Source organism: Gobio gobio (genome assembly GCF_949357685.1).
Source record: "Gobio gobio genome assembly, chromosome: 17".
Lineage (NCBI taxonomy): Eukaryota > Metazoa > Chordata > Actinopteri > Cypriniformes > Gobionidae > Gobio > Gobio gobio.
The window spans coordinates 18,912,310-18,932,969 of NC_137110.1; the positions used below are offsets into that span (position 1 = coordinate 18,912,310).

At 36.3% G+C, this 20,660-nt stretch overlaps 1 protein-coding gene across 2 annotated transcripts; it reads right to left on the reverse strand.

Annotated features, from left to right (window-relative positions):
- Window positions 1–894: 894 nt before the first annotated feature.
- On the reverse strand, window positions 895–14,306 carry il12rb2 (interleukin 12 receptor, beta 2a). 2 transcript variants are annotated; one of them, XM_079840603.1, is made up of 16 exons: window positions 14,134–14,306; window positions 13,763–13,843; window positions 11,959–12,213; window positions 11,515–11,629; window positions 11,206–11,381; window positions 10,272–10,405; window positions 8,152–8,293; window positions 7,503–7,588; window positions 6,880–7,075; window positions 6,560–6,739; window positions 6,353–6,451; window positions 5,841–5,996; window positions 4,665–4,802; window positions 4,406–4,505; window positions 4,226–4,313; window positions 895–2,223 (listed from the first exon to the last, which is right to left on the reverse strand). In XM_079840603.1, exons 1-16 carry the CDS (start codon window positions 14,141–14,143, stop codon window positions 1,852–1,854), a joined length of 2,328 nt encoding a protein of 775 aa, XP_079696729.1. In that variant the 5' UTR covers window positions 14,144–14,306; the 3' UTR covers window positions 895–1,851. The 2 variants fall into 2 exon arrangements, with proteins under 2 accessions (XP_079696729.1, XP_079696730.1); XM_079840604.1 differs by having other exon boundaries at window positions 13,763–13,876; window positions 14,134–14,302.
- Window positions 14,307–20,660: the final 6,354 nt, after the last annotated feature.

Consider the following 20,660-nt stretch of genomic DNA (forward strand, 5'->3'; position numbering starts at 1 on the left):
CTAAGCCCTGTCTGTGAAACCGGGCCATATTGTCCTATAACCAACCCATACCCTAAACCTATCTTTTGGTAACCCTGTTGAAATATTTAGACACATTTTTAAAATTGCCGTACCTGCTGTTATGTTAAAAATAAGGTGTAAAATGTTTGAATCAGGTCTCCTCTGTTGGAGTACTGACTACAGTTGACTAGATGGCGCTGTCACACAAAAAAAAAACTAGGGTCCTAGAAATGCAGTCCTGAAACTGCGGCGGTCCTAAAATTGAAGCCCCCGGTATTGCCATAGAAGGGGTTTGCAGGCAGATTGGTTCATCGTGCTCACGCTCCCTTTGTTTTTGTTGCCTTTTGATGTCTGGCTTGTGGAAATGTGCTATTATGGCCAAGTTCCACTTTAGAAAATGTAGAGGTAACACTTTACAATAAGGTTGTATTAGTTAACATTAGTTAATGTATTAGTTAACATGAACTAACCATGAACAACACCTCTGTTCAGCATTAATCTTTGTTAAGGTTAGTTCATAAACATCCAGCTGTTCATGGTTTGTTCATGTTAGTTCGCAGTGCATTAACTAATGTTAGCAAGATTTTAATAATGCATTAGTAAATGTTGAAATTAACAAAGATCAATAAATGGTGTATAAGTGAAGTTCATTATTAGTTCATGATAACTAATGTAGTTAACTAATGAACCTTATTGTAAAGTGTTACCAATGTAGAAATCTAGACTAGTTTATTAGGTTTAGTTTTGCAGTACACTGCAACAACTAGTTTATGGTTGACTGGTGAAAGGTCTTGTCTATACACCAATATCCTGCTTTCATGTCTATCTCTCCACAAACATATTTACCATTTCATTTAATAGTTGACGTGACAGTAAACCACAAAGGTTTATTAAAAATAAAAAAGGATATTTATTTGTCTTTGATGCTTTGACTTTAAAAGGTTTACATGTAATTAAAAACATTACATTAGGACAGTATGAAACACTGATGTGATGACGACAAATGAATTTGTGTAATTGGACAAACATCTTGCATTAGAGTAAAGTTGTAGATGTTAGTACCGTCTGCCGCGACTTTGATGCTTGTGCAATATTTTCTTGATTACTGTATTGTGAAACGGTTGAAAAGTTAAAGTGAAGGGTTAGTGTTGAACAGCTGCTGAGTGTTTTAGTGGAAAGAATGTGTCCTAAAAACCTTTTCAACTTACATTCATTAGGCATCCATACTCTTGATAGGCTTTTACCAGTCATCTGCATTTCAGAGATAAGTACCTGAGGCAAAGCATGTGTGCTGAGGAAAACATGAAGTCAACATTGCTTTTGTTTCAACCTTCCAAGAGGCCTACACTGCCACATCCCCATCCCTTAAACACAACCATACAAGTGAAATACAAATGAAATTCTATTCTCTAAATGCATGTTATTGATCTTATTGTGAACTAGTCATCCATTTTCTTTTCTATTTTATTAGAATACAACTTGGATCCTCCAGTGAAACGTCAAACTTCTCTCTTGTATGCCAGACTATTCCAATCATTTTTTTCGCTTAAACACCGCCCTTTCTTACAGTCGACTGTAAGACCGCATTCAGATCTGCCTTCATCCAATCAACAACAGAGATAGAACTAAGTCCCCGCCCATCTTTCTTCTCAATATGGATGTAAAGAACTGTTGCTACTTCCATCACAGCACGAGCATGAGCTGCTCATGGGTGTGGCTGGAATTCAAAGCAATGTTTAAAGATAAAAGTTTGTGCTTTTGACTGACAAATTATCTTTGGGATGTCCATGGTTATTTTTCAGCATCCATTGTACAGTCACAGTCAGGTCAACTTTTAATGCCTGTAGAGGATCACGTGCAATCCAGAAATTCACTGCAGTCTATTTTCACTACATCCAGAGTCAACTTTCCTCCAGTTGAAACCAGCGGTTCCAGGAAAGGGCTGTGAGTGCTTGGGAAGAATTCAAATTCATCCAAACCCGCCTCCTCTTCCTCGTCCTCGTCCTCCTCTCCTCCACTTATTGCGCCGTGAGTGGAGATGTAGTCCTCTGTGTAGTCGGTGGTCCTGGTGATCTGGGTGGCGTCAGAGGCGTTGGACTCCTGAGAGAAGCTTTTGATGTAGGTGCAGGTGAAGCTGGGGTAAGGAACTTCCTCCACCTCTACATTTTCGGGCTCCTCACTCACGCTGGAGTCAAATTTGTCAATATAGAATTTAATTTCACCCTATGTGGAGTCAGGAAAAGGAACAGGTGGGGATTGATTAATGAATTACATTTGTAGTTCTGATTTACATCATTCAACAATTCCAATTCCATTTTTAATTAAACATAAACATAAAAAAAAATTCACACTATGCAATATGTTTGGGAAAATGCTATTATAATTTATTCATCTGAAAGTAATTCCAAAGCTTTCTTTCTTCTCTGGAACAAAAGGAGAATGCTTTTCCATACAAAAACCATGTTACCCAGGACTATTCAGATCTAAAGCCACAATAGCAGTAAATTAGCATTTTGATGAAAAGTGTGAACAAATCATACTGCTTTGAGCATGTGCCCAGATTTAAAGGCACAATATGCATACGAGGCTATGTATATCCCCAAAACACTAGAACAACGTTATATATTTAGTTGACTTGTGATCCAAGAATGTTTAAATGCCGATGCTCTTTCTAGAGTTTGAACCTTTGCTGAATGCATTAGGGATTTGTTCATGCGTTGGTTTTGATGTATTGCTTTTTTTTTTTTTGTTGTTGTTGTTGTTGTTGTTTTTTGGACAAACGTGGAGTTTGTTCTTAAATGTGGGGATGTTACGTCCCCTACGTTTGGAGTATTTCTTTTTTTTTTTTTCTGTTTTCTGTGAGGTTCCTTTCTGTCTCTTGCACTGTCACTTTAACAGGTGGCGTGCTGATTGGCTGTCTGACCTGTCAATCATTCCAGACGCATTTAAAGCGAAGCCAATCTGGATGGAGAAAAGGGGCTAGGTAAGATGTCATGTGATATACATGGGCACACTCAGGAACGTTGATTGTTTAGACACACTAGGTGAGTGGGTCTGTGCCACACTCTGTATTTTTCAGTTTGACAGATAGTGTAGGGAAGTGTTGTGTTTGTGTTCCGAAGATTAACGAATGTCTTACGGGTGTCGAACGACATGAGGGTGAGTAATTAATGACAGAATTTTCATTTTTGGGTGAACTAACCCTTTAAGGCGTCACAGACGCTGAAGACTTTTTCTTTGCTTGCTTTTCTTAGCTTAGGATTAGTTTGAAACCATTTAGTAAGACTTTTTTTGATTATATTATTTTCGTTTCTTTGGCACAATCAGTTTTCCCTTTGTTCTCCCAGGGATCCTATTTTTATGTATATCTGTTTTTCTTTATATTCATTATGAGTTTATTTATTTGTGGTTAATTATTGGGTGCTATATTTATTAAATAACTGTTAAACGCTGTTATTTGTGTGGTCTCGTTTTTCTCATCTCGCACACAGTATATACACTCAAATGTATCTAATATAATAAAACAGCGCTGCGTTACCACACATACACATGAGCAGAAGAAGTAGAAGCAGTCGTCTGTGGCATGATAACAAAATAACATAATATAAAAGTAAAACTGCTCTGGTGCCGTGTGTCGCGCTTGTCTCTCATTAGCAACCGCTCCAGCGGCCTCGTTCCGCTCCAATGGTTTTCAGCTGCACCCTGCTTCATACTACAGTAACATTAATAAATCTTTAATACATTGGCTCATCCATGAATATGATTTCTGGCCAAGTAGATCTGAAGACAACAACTCCCATGATTCCGCAAAATCAAGGCGTCAAGCTACGCCTTTGTTTTGAATAGGTGACTTCTAGCAACGAAAATTACATATTGTGCTTTTTTAAGAAGTCTGCTTTCAGCCAATCATTAAGTTCTGACGAAGAGGATTTGATTACTAAGCACTAGTTACAAAAACAAAAATTATATTTTATGTTTACTTGCATGTCATGTGACCAGAACCATGAACATGCAAATGGGTTAAATGATTGAAATATTAACTTGAAAGGGGATTGGCTGGAAACCCTGTAAATGGTGAATGATCATTTACTCAGTGAATGATTTTTCATTTTGAGGTGAAATACTCATTTTACTTAGATGTTAAAACATGCCCATAACTGCGGTCCAATTAAGTAGCGCACTAGTTTTGAAAATGCAGCATGTGTCGGCATCTCCATACATTTACCTGGTCATCAGTATACGTCTTTGCACAATTGCTGTTTGCTGGATCTGGAATAACTGTAGGCAGCAGACACTTGCAACAATCTAAGAATCTATCAAGCAGAACAGACATGGCAGTGTTTTAAATAATAATACAAAAAACAGTCTTTTCTCTATGGTTTTAAGGCATTCTGCTGTTTCTTACTTTCTCTGTACAGGGGAGAACTGACAGATGCACAGGAGGATTAGGCAGGCCAAAAGTACTGCTCCACCAGCCAAGATTACAATGGACAGTAGTTTCTCAGCTGAAAGAGAATGACACAGGTCACTTATAAAAAAGGCTGAAAGACAATTTTTTTTTTACACAAAAGCATTTAGAAAGAAAGAATGTTGGGTGTTCCATTTCTAGTGATTTCATTTAGCTCATATATGTCTTCAGTGCTATAATTTGCACACATACATACCATCTGATGGCGTGCAGAATGGGAGATCACTTCCTCTGGGTCCCTCCCCAGCATCTGTCCAGGCAGTGACCCACAGATTGTAACAATGTCCTGGTGACAGATCACTAATAATATACTGTGTCTTTGAATAGTCCACACCTACAATCAAAGTTATGCATCAGAAAGCTCCAATTAAAAAGCACTAATATTGCTGAACATCCCAAGCAATTAGCAGTCTAACCTCTGGTCCTCTTTGGTCAAAAATAACAGAAAAACTTTGTTTTGAAATGTAACAATTTTTTTGCTTCATCATGACTTGTCACATTATTAATGTGAACACACAAAAAAAAAACATAGATATGATTCAGATATGTGAAAGGGTTGAGAGGCATCTTTGCGGTCAAAACTGGCAGACAGGAAATTAATGAGAAATAGAAAAAATACGAAAACTCAGAGAATATGTTGGTGGTACAAACTACAATTCAGCCACTGTGCAGAAAAAAGTGAAGGGGTGACACTCTAAAATGTCAAGAGTGCAAAATAGACACATCCACACCTCCCCCACACTAATGCTTATATATATAAATAATGTATGAACGTACACAAGAGTACAAAACAGACACCCACTCACCCACACGCTGAGACATACGCACACTACACACTATTATACACACACAAATGAACTGGTGTGGTTGTAACAATATGGTGAAATTGAGCCAAAAGACTCAAATAAAAGGTTGATATCAGATCAGACCGAGATTGATTAAGCTGTGATAAAGCATACCTGTTCATTTTTGTTACATTTTTATTTGCATTTTGATGTGTAACAGTGTCTACCTTCAAAAGTTGGATTTTAAACGCCTCGTCTCTATTTTAACATGGAATACTGCTTTAAAAAAAGTGTGTATTATTTTCAATGGGGAAAAATAGCTAATAAAATTTGTATAAATGTTGCATAGTATCATAAAATACCCTCAAAATTCAAACTTATAACCAAAATATATTACATTGGTATTCCTGTGGGTAAAAATTACATTTCAACTTCACTACAGTCACTTTTGACTGCAAAGGAGCCAAGTGTGACCCCTAAACGAAGAGGACCAGAGGGTTAGTAAAATAAATGTAAAAATAAGCATCTGAGAGCCAACAGTAAATATCTAGACTGGTAAATTAACTGTAAGGTAATCTGTGCCTTACTGTAAATCTTAGTATGTTCCTTCAACTCGTCCTTCAAGTAGATGGTGTATTTCTTCAAACAGCCTCGTATCTTCTCTTGAGGGATTTCAGACCATTTCACCTGCATGCTCTCAGCCTCCTTCCATTCTGGTTGAGGAATTGGAGCCTGCTCTGGAGCTGTGAATTACAAGATATTGGGATTATGATCAGGAGAGTATCTATCTATCTATCTATCTATCTATCTATCTATCTATCTATCTATCTATCTATCTATCTATCTATCTATCTATCTATCTATCTATCTATCTATCTATCTATCTATCTATCTATCTATCTATCTATCTATCTATCTATCTATCTATCTATCTATCTATCTATCTATCTATCTATCTATCTATCTATCTAAATCATCAATCAATTAATAAATCAGTCAGTCAGTCAGCTAGCTAGTACAGGTGTCCTGACACTGGGCACAGATTTGATCCTCTTTGATGAAGATTTACAGATTACAGAATGACCATTAATACTCCAACCTGACTGCAATGTGGAGATTCCACTATTGGATGACATTATGGGATCAGGGGAGCTCAGGTCAGTAACTGCACCATGATAGCATTTTAGAGGCTGGAGACCTGGACAGACAGCAGAATAAAAGGTAAAGGAGGAGATAAAATGTGTTTATTTCTCTTGAAAATAGAAAATTTGCATGGTCTTAACTCATATCATCCAATCAAACTTGCCTGTAATGTTAGCTGTGGTACCTAGCACTCGAATCCACTGAATCCCCTCAATATCTCCAACTGGATACCAATGCACCACATACTCAGTTCTATGGTCTGCAGTGTCAGGTCGCGGCCAGGAGAGGGCAACGCTATGATTATTCAATGGTTCGGGTGGCTGTAGCAGGAAACTTGAATGGACTGTGAACACAATAAACATGGCTTAACTCTGTTAGAGTGACTACATGTTTAGCATCTTTTCCTCATCAGTTAGTAAAAATCAGTTATTTGCAAAACCACAGTTAATTGTCTTACATTAGCTTTGTTTAAAAAAAGCTTACCTGGAGAACGCAGCTTAATAAATTTGCTAGGAGATTGACCCTTTGAGTTAATTGCAGACACTGACACAGAACAGTGAGAGCAGCAAATGCTCTTATTTCTGCTGGGTGGATATACGATTGAGTTCCTCTTTGTCTGCTCCAGAACACTTATATTATACCTCTGAATCTTCCCCTTAGCATCTGATATATTCAGTTCCTAAAACATATTGAAAATGTAAATACAAAAGGCAGTTTTTTATTATGCAGTTCAATATTTCTGAATGCATTGATCTAACAAAAAACATGTGACTAAGTCAGCCATTAAAGATGAGGCACAAACATGACTGAGAATTCTCAAATCCATCATTTCCTCTAAGCCTCTACTCATTTTTTTGTAAACTGAAACTGTCTGTCGACTAACTTTTGGTTTCAGAGTAACAGTGTGTTTGGGAAGATGCAATTCACACTAAGCAAGCAATCACTTGCTTGTGGTGGTTTGACCTTTAAGGGCCTGTGTGAAAAGTAAAGTGCAGGGGGAGGGGGTTGTGTAATGACCTGTCCATAGAGTATGCACCGCTAAATAAAACATTAAACAAGTAAATTCCAAAAAAATAATATTATTCTGGTTGGTGAAGGTAGCATACCTTCCAAAATATGCGGAAACATTTGACTTCAGATAGTGAGGGTTTTGGTTCTTCGAGGTACCAGACGTCAAGCACCTTGTCAGGAGCTAAAGGGAGAGCGAGAGAGAGAGCGAGAGAGAGAGAGAGAGAGAGAGAGAGAGAGAGAGAGAGAGAGAGAGAGAGAGAGAGAGAGAGAGAGAGAGAGAGAGAGAGAGAGAAATAAAAAACAAAAACAACGTTTTTTTTTCTTTCACTGGGCATGTAAATTGAGTTAACTGTTGAAGATTAAAATACTGTGACATTTATTGTTTTTTAAGTTTCACTAGAAGTCAGTACTTCCCTTCAAATTTGAAAGTCTTTTCTGTAATCACTTCTCCTGTACATCCAGTAACTGAAAGGTTATCAAAAGTTACTTTAATCTGTCACTACTTAAGTTTGCTTCATCTATTTTTGCCCCCATTATTTTAAACACCTGAGGTGTGCCAACAGAAAAGTATGACTATCCTACGTCAGTATAGGGAACTTATCTAACACCATCAAGTACTCTTTCAGAATACACGTAACTACCTACATTCATTTATTCCCTCTTACACTTTCTGTCGACTTTAAAAGGGATAACTACACAATACTGCACAAGATAACTCACAATAACTTGAAATGTAATAAATACCTTCCTCTTTGGTTTTTGCTTCCATTTCTTGACTCCAGTCACTCCACAAACCTACTGTAAGGTTTATTTTCCTCCTGATTTGGAACTTGTACATGATAGCTGGCTGCAGTTCGGATATGTTTATATTCCTCTTGGAATTAGTCTGTGGAGACAGCATAATATAATGTGTTCTTATCTCATCAGTTGTGATATCTTAACAGTGAAGATCTCTCTGGTTTACTTTTCAATAGTTGTGAATTTTGCTAAGAATGTTTGAATACTTCTGTGCCATTCCTATGTAGAGATTGTATTGAAATTAAACATTTTGTCATAATTTACTTATGACCTACTTTCGTGAAACAAAAAAGGAGAATGAAAAAAATTAGCTTTCGTTTTCCATAAAAACTAGAGTTTTAAAGCTTAAAACAGTTGAGCTGCTTAATATGTTTTGTGGAAAACATGATAGTATATTAGGCAGCAAGTGAACATTTTGTCCTCAAAGTTGATGTGTTAGAAGCAGAAACAATGGGTAAGTATAAGGATTTGAGCAAGTTTGACATGGGCCAAATTGTGATGACTAGATGACTGGTTCAGAGCATATCCAAAACTGCAGCTCTTGTGGGGTGTTCCCGGTCTGCAGTGGTCAGTATCTATCAAAAATGGTCCAAGGAAGGAACAGTGGTGAACCAGCGACAGGGTCATGGGCATACAGTACATGGAAACGGCATTCCCTGGTGGCTGTGGCCTCTTTCAGCAGGATAATGCGCCCTGCTACAAAGCAAAAATGATTCAGGAATGGTTTGAGGAGCACAACAACGAGTTTGGGTTGTTGACTTGTCCTTCCAGTTCCCCAGATCTCAATCCAATCGAGCATCTGGGGGATGTGCTGAACAAACAAGTCCAATCCATGGAGGCTCCACCTTACAACTTACAGGCCTTAAAGTATCTGCTGCTAACATCTTGGTGCCAGATACCACAGCACACCTTCAGGGGTTTAGTGGAGTCCATGCCTCGATGGGTCAGGGCTGTTTTGGCAGAAAATGGGGGACCAACACAATATTTATACACTATATTGCATTATACATGTTTATACACTATATTGCCAAAAGTATTGGGACACCCCTCCAAATCATTGAATTCAGGTGTTCCAATCACTTCCATGGCCAAAGGTGTATAAAATCAAGCAACTAGGCAACAACAACAGCCACGTAAAATGCTGAGGCGCACAGTGCACAGAAGTCACCATCTTTCTGCAGAGTCAATAGCTACAGACCTCCAAACTTTGTGTGGCCTTCAGATTAGCTCAAGAACAGTGCATAGAGAGCTTCATGTTATGGGTTTCCATGGCCGAGCAGCTGCATCCAAACCTTACATCACCAAGTGCAATGCGAAGCGTTAAATGCAATGGTGCAAAGCACGCCGCCACTGGACTTGTGTTATGTGGAGACGTGTTATCTGGAGTGACGAATCACGCTTCTCTGTCTGGGTTTGCCGGTTGCCAGGAGAACAGTACTTTCCCTGACTGTATTGTGCCAAGTGTAAAGTTTGGTGGTGGGGGGATTATGATGGTGATGACAAATGTTCATTTTGTTTGAACTATACCTTTAAGCGCTCAAATGGCAGAAGCACTTTCACTTGTGGGAAGCATCTTTAGGTTTAGAATCAACCAGTCCATCTCTGGACCTCCAAGCATATATTTTTTTCATTATAAGGAAAATGTTTTGTATTCTTTCCAAACTGGCTGTACTGTACTGTATTGAATGCTACTGAAATCATTTAATTGATAAAGATACAGCAAGACATACATTGTGGGAAGAGCAACCGTCAGCGGTTCAGTTTCCTAACGATAAGGATTAAAAAAAAAACTTTTTTGACATTTCTTATTCCAGTTTTGAGTCATCATGGAGGGCTTGTGGTTTAGCGACCAAACTATTTGTGAGGTTTTGTGGGTTTTGTCTGTGTCATCAATCGACTCTTTGCAACGCTGCATTTTTCTTTATCAGCTTTACCAAGACAGAAGAGCAGAAGTGGCTTGCAAAAAGTGGCGAAGTGGCGAAGTGATTTTGAATACCACTTCGGTTTGATCATAACCAAAGATTTTGAACAAGAAAATCCCCACATTTAAGAATCAGACGTTTTACCTGGAGTGTTTTCCAGGTCCCATTTACCGCTATGTATTGGACCTCAACCAAGTCCATGCCGTGATTGTCTGTGTGTAGGTGGCACCATCGGGAGGAGCAGTTCACGTGACTGATTTTAGGCACTGAGGGTTTCACTGTACATAAACAGAGAAGCAATGCATCTTTTTCAGTCTACAGTACTCTAAAACTGAAATGCAGGACAATTCTTTATGTTTTTATTAAATAAAAGTCATGATAAGATCTTTTGCTGCATTTGTCTGTAATAATGACGTCAACTAGTGGGTTGGTGTAAAAACAGCCAACTCTGTAAAACTGACCCAATTTTGATTCTTTGGAATCTCCCAACCCACAACATGACAAAATGACAAGCAATAAAAACAAATGTCTTACATGTTAATATGAGTTTAAAGTCATAAATAGCTAACAGCGCCTTAGCCATATCCGAACTTGGATGATACAAAGGAGAATCATTTTAAAAGTGTGATCTAGACTTAAAAAGTCATGTACATTAATAACGTCACAAAAACATGGGAATTTTATAGTTATACCAAGTTCTAAAATATTTATCAGGTAGAAATTGTGAATACAACGGGGACCTTAGAGTCAAAATGGTTGGGAACCACTGTTTTAATGTGTTGCAAGTACGCAAACAGAAAACTCATCCACACACTGTACTGACTAGCTTTGACTTTTTGGATCACGTAGTATTTCTGCTTTCATTGTGGACAGAAAAACTGCTTGTCGTATAATGATTTTTAAGGATGAAAAAAATGCCGGTTGCATTGAAATGAAAAGTAAACAGACTGCACTCTTGTGTGCAACAATGACAAAATGATCAATTCAGTCATCTACATTAAGCATAACGCATCCTAAATGCATTTAAGCGGTTTCACTGTTTTGATGTTTGAAATGATGAGTTTGGGAATTTCTTTACCTATATTGCTGAGGGTGAAGATGTGGGGACCTGAGGTTTCTGAACCCAGGCTATTAGAGACCTTGAGTGACACGATAAGCTGTGACATTATTGAGCCTTTAATGGGGAATGTGGACCAACAAAATCCTGTAGAGTTCATAACACTCTTATAGCCGAGGTGCGGGTCACCTTGAACCCTGAAAAAGCACAGGGAAAACATCATGTGACATAATTAATGAGACTTTTACTTGTGTTTCTGCTTTGGGTTATGTCATATGATCTATAAACTCAAAGATCCTCCTTAAAAAGATGATTTGACTCTTTACTAACCGTAACTGGCATGTGGTCACGATTTTGGTATCCCTTCCTGTTGACCAAGTGCAACTGACATTGCCAAATTTCGTTTTTTGAATGCAGGTCAGATTTTGTGGAATATCTGGTGGGTCTGAAAAAGAAGCACATGACTGTGTCATGCATGAGATTTCACTTCAAAGATTCAAAATCTCCACCCGTCCCAAAGGGTGGAACAAATCATAGTGCACTTTTCCAACTAATTGTGTTTCAGTTATTAATTTTAACTCTTCACAAGCATTTGTTTATGTCTTTGGCCATAATTCGTTAAGATTAGGTAAAACAACTATAGAAATATCGATTTCACAAAGAGCAGGTTCTGATTTCAGAGCTCATTAACTTGGAAAATGCATCTAGACTTTTCATGTGTGTGGGAACGCCGAAATAAAGACTTTACATAAATAAAGAAAGTTACAAGCTTACATCCTGGAGTTATGTCAATTCCACATGGCTCTGGGTCCTCCTTACACTTGCAGGCGAAGATGCTCAACTCAGTTAAATTCTGGACATACACAGACACCTCACTTGAATTGGAGAATTGTTTATTCCTTATTGTAACTTGTTCCCCATCCTGAAAAATTTGTTTGGTGCATTTCTTGTTGAAGATGCAGGAGATTGTGAAATCGGAACCTAAGAGGACTTCTTTGCCTGTGCTTGACTTTACGGTGCACACAGTTCCTGTAAGATGCAGAAAAACAAAGGGAACAACAACAAATTTACATCACAGAATCGGGTCACAGGGTCGTAACCAGATATTCCTCCTTACCGCCCAATATGCAGATTAGTTATGGGTTCATAGATGGTTAATTCTTTAATTATATATACAGTATATACAAAAAATCATAATTCTAGTGATTACATTCTTAGGCGGACAGTAGTGAAGTTCTTTTAAGTATATTTACTATATCACTGTTTTTCTTTGGAAAACTTTTACTTCATTACATTCCAAAGCATAAAAGCTTTTTACTGCACTACGTTTCATTATTAAACTTTTTTAATACTCAATTACATAAAAAAAGTTTTACTTTCTTACTCAAGTAAAACTTTGAATTACTTTTACTTGAGTAAAAGTAAGAAAGTACTACATTTTTAATGTAATTAAGTATTAAATGATATTCAATATGAAACGTAGTGCAGTAAAAACTACAATATTATGCTTTGGAATGTTGTGAAGTAAAAGTTTTCCAAAGAAAAACAGTGATAAAGTACATATACTTGAGAAATATACTTCAGTAGAATGTAAAAATACTTCACTACTGTCCGCCTCTGTACTTGGGTTTCAATATTGTCATTTCAGAACAATTACTGAAACTAAGATACAGAATAATTAAAAATAAGGAATACTAAAAGAGAATAAAACGGTTACACTTTACAATAGGTTTCATTAGTTAACAACTTTAGTTTAACATGAACTAAGAATTAACAATACTTCTAGAGCATTTAATAAACTTAGTTAATGTAAAATTTAATTTTAAAATTGTTGTATCTGTTAACATTAGTTAATGCACTATGAACTAATATGAACAATCAAAGAGGTGGATTTTTATCAACTAACATGAACAAAGACTAATAATTACTGTCACAAATGTATTGCTTATTGTTAGTTCATGTTAGTTAATATACTGTTAACAAATTAGACCTTTTTGTAAAGTGTTTCCAATAAAACTATGAAAAAGTAACAATACATTTTAATTCAGAAGCCAAATATTTCATTCTTAATACATCGCATTCTCATTTTTTGAACTATAGGCAGTTTTGGCCCTGTGGACTATTAATAATATCCAACAGTCATGCAACAGTCATGCAGTACCATAGAATTCTGTCAATTTCCTCTGAAAGTCATGAACATTTCCACCACATCATCAAATTATGTAGGCTACAGGCTACTTTTTGTTTAACAGCATTTTATGGTAGAAATAGCAACTATAGGCATTTTTTTGGCTCTGTGGACTATTAATAATATCCAACAGTCATGTAGTACCAGTCCACAGAATGCTGCCAATTTCATCTGAAAGTCCAACACATAATCAAATGGCTATACTTTTTGTTTAACAGCATTTTATAGTATATAGGCCTAGCAATTTTGCAATAAAATGCTTTAGTCTTGCTGAGGCTAATTTTATATTAAATAGGCCTGTTAAAAGTGTTCATGCTGTTTGAAAAGTAGCCAAAAATAAGTTTCCAAGACCTTCAAATAACGTATGTATGTAAAATAATAATGCCATACCTCCATGTGCACCTGCAGCCAGGACGAAGCACAACATGACGAGGACCGACCACGTACATTCAGAAGACATCGAGCTCAGTGCTGAAGATCACACAAACTCAGTCACAAGACACTCTGTTGACAACCATTCACAAGATTTTAAGGGTTTCCTTTACATTTTACTTCCTTGAGATATTCAAATCACTCTTGAATCATTTAGACATGTGGAAAAGTACTACAACAAACGGCGATATAGCAGTGTATAGCGCCCTAGCCTATATTATAATGGCAGAGCGTTTTGTAGCGTCGCGTCAATATCGCGTAATTTTCTAAAGCTGAAGACCAGAATGCGTTTAGAGATTTGGCGGTACATAACATGACTGTATACTTACCCCAGCCCATGGGAAAAAAATGTTCGGTTTGGTCATTTGTGCTGATTGTGGGTTTTTAATGTGGCAGTAGAGCCTTCAAGCGCATCTCCCCTCTCTCTCTCTCTCACTCTCTCTCTCTCCTCTCGAAGAACTGAGAGCGCGCGGTGTCTTGTTTGATTTGCTTGTGCTCGAATGAGTAGAAAGCGCTCGTGACATCAGTAACCTCATGCACTCTGTATCTACTGTAGGATTAGGTTACTATTAGTCAGGAATGTTTTTATTCATGTCTGTTATTTAAAGTACAAATGACACAGTAAACATAACGGTCTTTACTGTTATAATAGGCCAAGTGCATTTTGTGATCTGTAAAAACTATAAAAAAAAATATTACAAAAATGAGGATGCTCCTGTAAATCTCAGACTTTAACTTTAATTATAACTTATTTACACAATGGTGAGACAATTAACAGTATGGATTTTTTTTTTTTAATGTTTATTAGATTGATTAACAATTAAAACATTTTTGGGTTGAAACATTTGGTAACACTTTATTTTAAGGTGTCATTGTTACAGTGTTATTATATATTTAAGTACTGTGTAAAGTAATTAACAACATGTACTTACTATAGCCTTGGGTTATGGTAGGATACGGGTTGGGTTGAGAGTTATATTGCATGCAATTGTGCATAATTTACTGTTATTTCATGTAACATATGTAAAAACAAAGAGAAAAAGGGTGTCAAATTGTACCTTTAGGGGTACAACAGCTTGTCGCTGGGGCAGTACCCTTAAAATTACATATTTGTACCTTTTCTTTTTCTTTTTTTTTACCACAAAAAGGTTCATAGAAGCAGAGGTGGACAAAGTACACAACTCCATTACTTGAGTAAAAGTAAAAGTACTATTGGTTAAATATTACTTCATTACAAGTGAAAGTTGTAAAGATAGATTTTTACTTAAGTAAAAGTACAGAAGTACTTGCTTTTAAAACTAATCAAAAGTAAAAGTAAACGCATTATTTTATTATCGTTGTATTGTTGTATAAATGCACTGTTCCATCATGGTGGTTTAAGCTCCATCTGACATGCCAGCATACCTTGAACTCATTTAAATACTTGTTTAAAAGTTACAAAGCTCTTATCAAAGTCAAAATCATACTAGAAAAGAAAGGTTTCTACATTGTGTTTATTTAACAGGATTATGTAAAAACATATTTCTGAAAGGACTTCAGTAACATTATTAGCCCAACTACGTCGTTTTTGCATGCTAACTAACATCATTGTGGAACGTTAGCTATGCGTTAGCGCTGTATCCACAAGGCTATGGCAACTTGGCGGGTAAATCTATAAAAATCATTTGACCAACCATACTTCATACCACAGCAAATTTTGATTTCATTTAGTTTTAGTCAGTCTTTTGACTACAACATTTTAGGCATCTGAATTGTTTTAGTCTAGTTTTAATTGACTATAATAAGTTTTTAGTAGATTCAATAGACTAAACCTCAGTACTTGTGGTCTGGCGTCTGAGAGGCAGCTTTCTGTGCACTTTCGTGTCGTCGCACTTTTTCAGACTTATCCACGTCTGCTCTTCTGAATTTTAACTTTTAATGACTATGGTTGCGAACTGGGAACTGGGAACTGGGAACTGGGAACTGCCGCCTTCTATTTTGCCATCAATTGATTGGTGTTCAAAAAATACTTGGAAATCATTGAACTTCATGTGATCCTGAGGCTGTCTGCAAAAAAAAAACAAATCCCGTTTTAAAGAAGAAAACAAATCATCCACTGACTTTCAAAGCGGCTACGACTTTCTACTTTGAGGGCCTTGATAAAATGTAGTGGAGTAAAAAGTACGATATTTGTCTTTCAAATGTAGTGAAGTAAAAGTCATAAGTTTCCAGAAACAATATTACTCAAGGAAAGTACAGATACTCAAAAAGTGTACTTACCTTAAGTACCTTAAAGTACTATGCACCTTTTAGGAGTAAAAAAGGTACACAGATGTTTTTTACTGCCCCAGCGACAAGCTGTTGTACCCCTAAAGGTACAATTTTGACACCCTTTTTCTCTGTGTGAAGGACACTGTGAAATAATATTACACTTCTATATGGCACCAAAAATGGTTCTTGCCTCGTAATCATAAGGGAACCTTTTTAAGAGCTATATAGGACCAATTTTGGTGCTTCAGTGGTTCTTCAGAGGTTCTTCACCGGTTCTTTGACTAAGGTGCTATATAGCACCGCTAACTAAGGTGCTATATAGCACCGCTACGATACACAGAACATGTTAAAATATGGTGCTATATAGCACCAACAGTGGTTCCTGATTACGACGAAGAACCATTTTTGGAGCCATATAAAACCTTTTTTTTTAAGAGTGTGCCAAACATTTCAATTAGAGGAAGCAAAGTGAAGAAATGTATTAAATTGCCAGTTGTTCGTGCCAACAAGAACTACCCAATCTATCAAATCAAAGTTGTTCAATTATTTACAGTTTCCCCATGTTCACTTAATTGTGAAATAAAATAAAATAACAGAAACCTAAGGAGATTTCCATATATGTAAAAGTTTAATATTATATCTAATATATTAGCCTAGGGCATATACAACAGGAATGACTTAAAAGCAAAGTCTTGCAACCTAGAATAAACATAAAACACAAACCAGGTCTTCGGACTCCTATTGCTTCTAAACGTGTTTGAAAGAAATGCATCATGATAAGTGTTGGGTGTAATGCACTAAGTAATTCGTTACTGTAATTGAATTACTTTTCCCTTTGAAAAGGTAATGTAAGGGATTACTCTTAATTCATCTGTAATTTAATTGATGTAATTGCGTTAAATATTGTATAGAACCATTCTAACACAATAGTGGATTTAACATTAACATTTAAAATCTAATGATAAAATTTATGTTTTTAATGTAACCTTTTAGCTTGAAATACTTTGGTCAGGTTATGAATAATTTCTGCAATTTTATATTGCTTATTTAAAAGAATTAAAAGAACAGTTTCATGTCTATCCTTGTATTGGTCTACTGGTCGAGATTGATATGGGATTTAGAAAGTAATTAGTAATAAGTAATTCAATACTTTTTAGAGAGTAATTAGTACAGCAATCTAATTACACTGTTGAAGATGTAATGGGCTTAAACTAAAAAAAAAAAAAAAAAAGTAATTAATTACAAGCTAAACTCATATTGTCTTATTTGAAGGAGGTTCTTATATGACTATGCTTTGCCTATGTTAGCCCACTTATTTTGATCTTTAATTTGTTTTATTTTGAGCCTTGCTCAAGGAACCACAGGTGGGGACTGCTGGGATTGAACCAGCAACCTTCGTGTATCAGTTCCATGGTTTAACCCACTGGACCACCATCTCACACTAAAATGTTGCATATCTGAACCCTCTCCAGCAGGGACCGTATGATTTTGAGATCCATCTTTTCACACTGAGGACAATTGAGGGACTCAAACACAACTACTAAAAATGGTTGAAACATTCACTGATGCTCCAGAACGAAACACGATGCATTAAGAGCTGGGGGTGAAAACTTTTGAACAGGATGAAGATGTCCAAATGTTTATTTTGTTTAAATATCTTTTTTGATTTAGTACTGCCCTTCAGAAGCAACAGAAGATACTTGCATACTTACCTTGATCTTCAAATTCAATAAGTCCCCCCCCCCCAGCTCTTAATGCATCGTGTTTCCTTCTGAAGCATCAGTGAATGTTTCAACCTTCTTTAGTAGTTGTGTTTGAGTCACTCAATTGTCCTCAGTGTGATCTTAAAATCATACAGTCCCTGCTGGAGAGGGTTCAAATATGCAAAAGAGGCTGGGAACCTGAAGAATGTGCAGGACCTGGAGGAGTTTTCTGAAGAACATTGGGCAGCTTAACTGCTCAAGACAAACAAGGGACTCATGAACAACCATCACAAAACAAAACAAAAAACAGCCGTGGATCATCCAGGGAACGACACACAGCACTGAAAAGTAATGGTGCATAAACTTTTGAACGGGTTATTTTACTAAATTCTGCTATTTTTTTTTGTCTTGTTGACTATATAACATTTTTTATGTAAAATATCTTATTCAGGACAGTACTAAATAAAAAATAACATGCATTTTGTATGATCTCTTTTATTTAGTTAAAATTATTCACATTTTCACAGATTTTGCAAGTGGTTCACATACTTTTTCTTGCCACTGTATATATATAGGAAACCTGTCATACCACACAAAAAGTAGTAGTCAATTACACAAGAACATGAGAATAAGTCTTCCAAGCTGTTGACAAAACTATTTTCCAAGTGATGGGGAAGCTTTCTCAGGCTTGGATAAGATATTCCTTGATGTCTCTGCTCTCAAGTGCAATATGGCAGCACTATGCTTCACATTGCATAATGCATAATCATAAAGGGACAAAATAGGTGCTTTTATCAGGTCCAGACTGCCCACCCACCATTAAAAGTTCCCATACATCATCTTGAAAGGTGTCATACAGGGTCACAATAGTGGAATGTTTGTGCAAAGATGTGCTGCGCATGAGTTGATGACGTCTCCTCACGTGTGAGATGTTGAACTGTATTCTTAAGGGTGACACGATAACTTTCTCAGGAAGTTTTAAAAACAGCTTTGTGGTGCAGGCGTCTCTGCAAAGCATTATGGTTAGTAGTGTAACTGAGAACCAAAATGAACCTCTTGAGACCCACTGGCTAATGGTATAAATAACATATCAGGTTAACATGGTTATACATGTCAAACCCTGCTTCATAGGTTTTTAAAACATTATATATACCATCTGATTGTGATAAAGATTATAAGTAAGTTATTTCCAACGCAATAATGTATATGCTTTAGATTTGAACCATGTAATTCCTCTGGACGTTAACTGCAATTTGTCTTTTTAAACAAGAAAAAAAAAAACTACATCTCTGGAGTACAGAGTTAAATGTAAATAAACTCCAAACTTAACATCATTCCTGTAAACTAGCACATAAATATAAAGGTATGGTTCCTGCTCAATGAGCTTTGAAACATCTGCAGTTACATGAATTTCATTAGTTCCTTTCGTATGTCATGCTTACTTTTCTCCTAAAAACTATTAGACAGCCAACAGAGAATCAGGAGGAAGTCCTTTGTGAGCTCAACGTGAGCTGAATGTCACGTATAAAAAACAACATCTTAACGGAACCATAACGTTTTGGAGACAGCTTGTCTTGTGAATGCAATGGCTGCTGTAGTCTCATCCTTTCATTTGTCTTATAGACGATTACAATTTCATAAATGTGTTGAATAAATCACTTGTCTTTAGGATTAATATATGATCTGATGACCTTTCATCTAAACTTACCTAAAATAAAGTACACCATTAGCATACTTTTGACAAGAGAACTTATTATGGAAATAATTGACTGTAAAATAATATTCTGAATTCCACCTGAAACTGAATGTAATGTTTCTGGACACTTAATTGCATGCTAATTGTAGTTGGAAATGAAAAAGTGAAAATGGGTAACACTTTACAATAAGGTTTCATTAGTTAACATTATTAACTACTTTAGTTAACATGAACTAATAATGAACTGCACTTCTACAGAATGTATTAATCTTAGTTAATGTTAGTTTCAACATTTACTAATACATTATTAAAAATCAAATGTTGTATTTGTTAACATCAGTTAATGCACTGTGAACTAACATGAACAAACAATGAACAGCTGGATTTTTATTAACTAACATTAATGAAGATTAATAAATGCTGCAGCAAATGTATTGCTCATTGTTAGTTCATGTTAGCTAATACATAACTAATGTTAACAAATGAGACCTTATTGTAAAGTGTTACCTGAAAATGTATTAGTATTTAAATGTATATGTAATCTAATGTGTTTCTTTGGCCCATTAAGTAGGACTTAAAGGGATAGTTCACCCAAAAATGAAAATTACCCCATGATTTACTCAAGCCATCCTAGGTGTATATGACATTCTTCTTTCATACGAATACAATCGGAGTTATAAAAAAGTGCATCCATCCATTATAAAAGTAATCCACACGGCTCAGAGGGGTTAATAAAGGCCTTCCGAAGTGAATCGATGGGTTTTTGTAAGAAAAATATCCATATTTAACACGTTATGAAGTAATATCTAACTTTCTTCGCAAGTTGAATACAGAAGGCGGTCCGCCAGATGCTAGATACTTTACTTTATAAAGTTTTAAATATGGATATTTTTCTTACACAAACCCATCACTTTGCTTCAGAAGGCCTTTAATAACCCCCTGGAGCCGCATGGATTATTTTTATAATGGATGGATGCACTTTTTGGGCTTCAGATTTTGGGCTGCAATTCACTGCCATTATAAAGCTTGGATTAGCCAGGACAATCTTTTAAAAATAACTCTGATTGTATTCGTCTTAGAGAAGAATGTCATATATACCTGGCTTGAGGTTGGGTAAATTATATGATAATTAAAACATTTTGGGAGAACTATCCCTTTAAATGTATAACTCACCCAAAAATGACAGTTGACGGTAGCCATTGACTTG

Bases quoted from the DNA above. Each gene is read 5' to 3' on its own strand.
- il12rb2 (XM_079840603.1), bottom strand. The intron at 10,406-11,205 runs GTAAAGAAATTC...GTTTATGTACAG, and splicing joins CTTCACCCTCAGCAATATAG to TGAAACCCTCAGTGCCTAAA. The intron at 7,076-7,502 runs GTATGCTACCTT...AATATGTTTTAG, and splicing joins GTTTCCGCATATTTTGGAAG to GAACTGAATATATCAGATGC.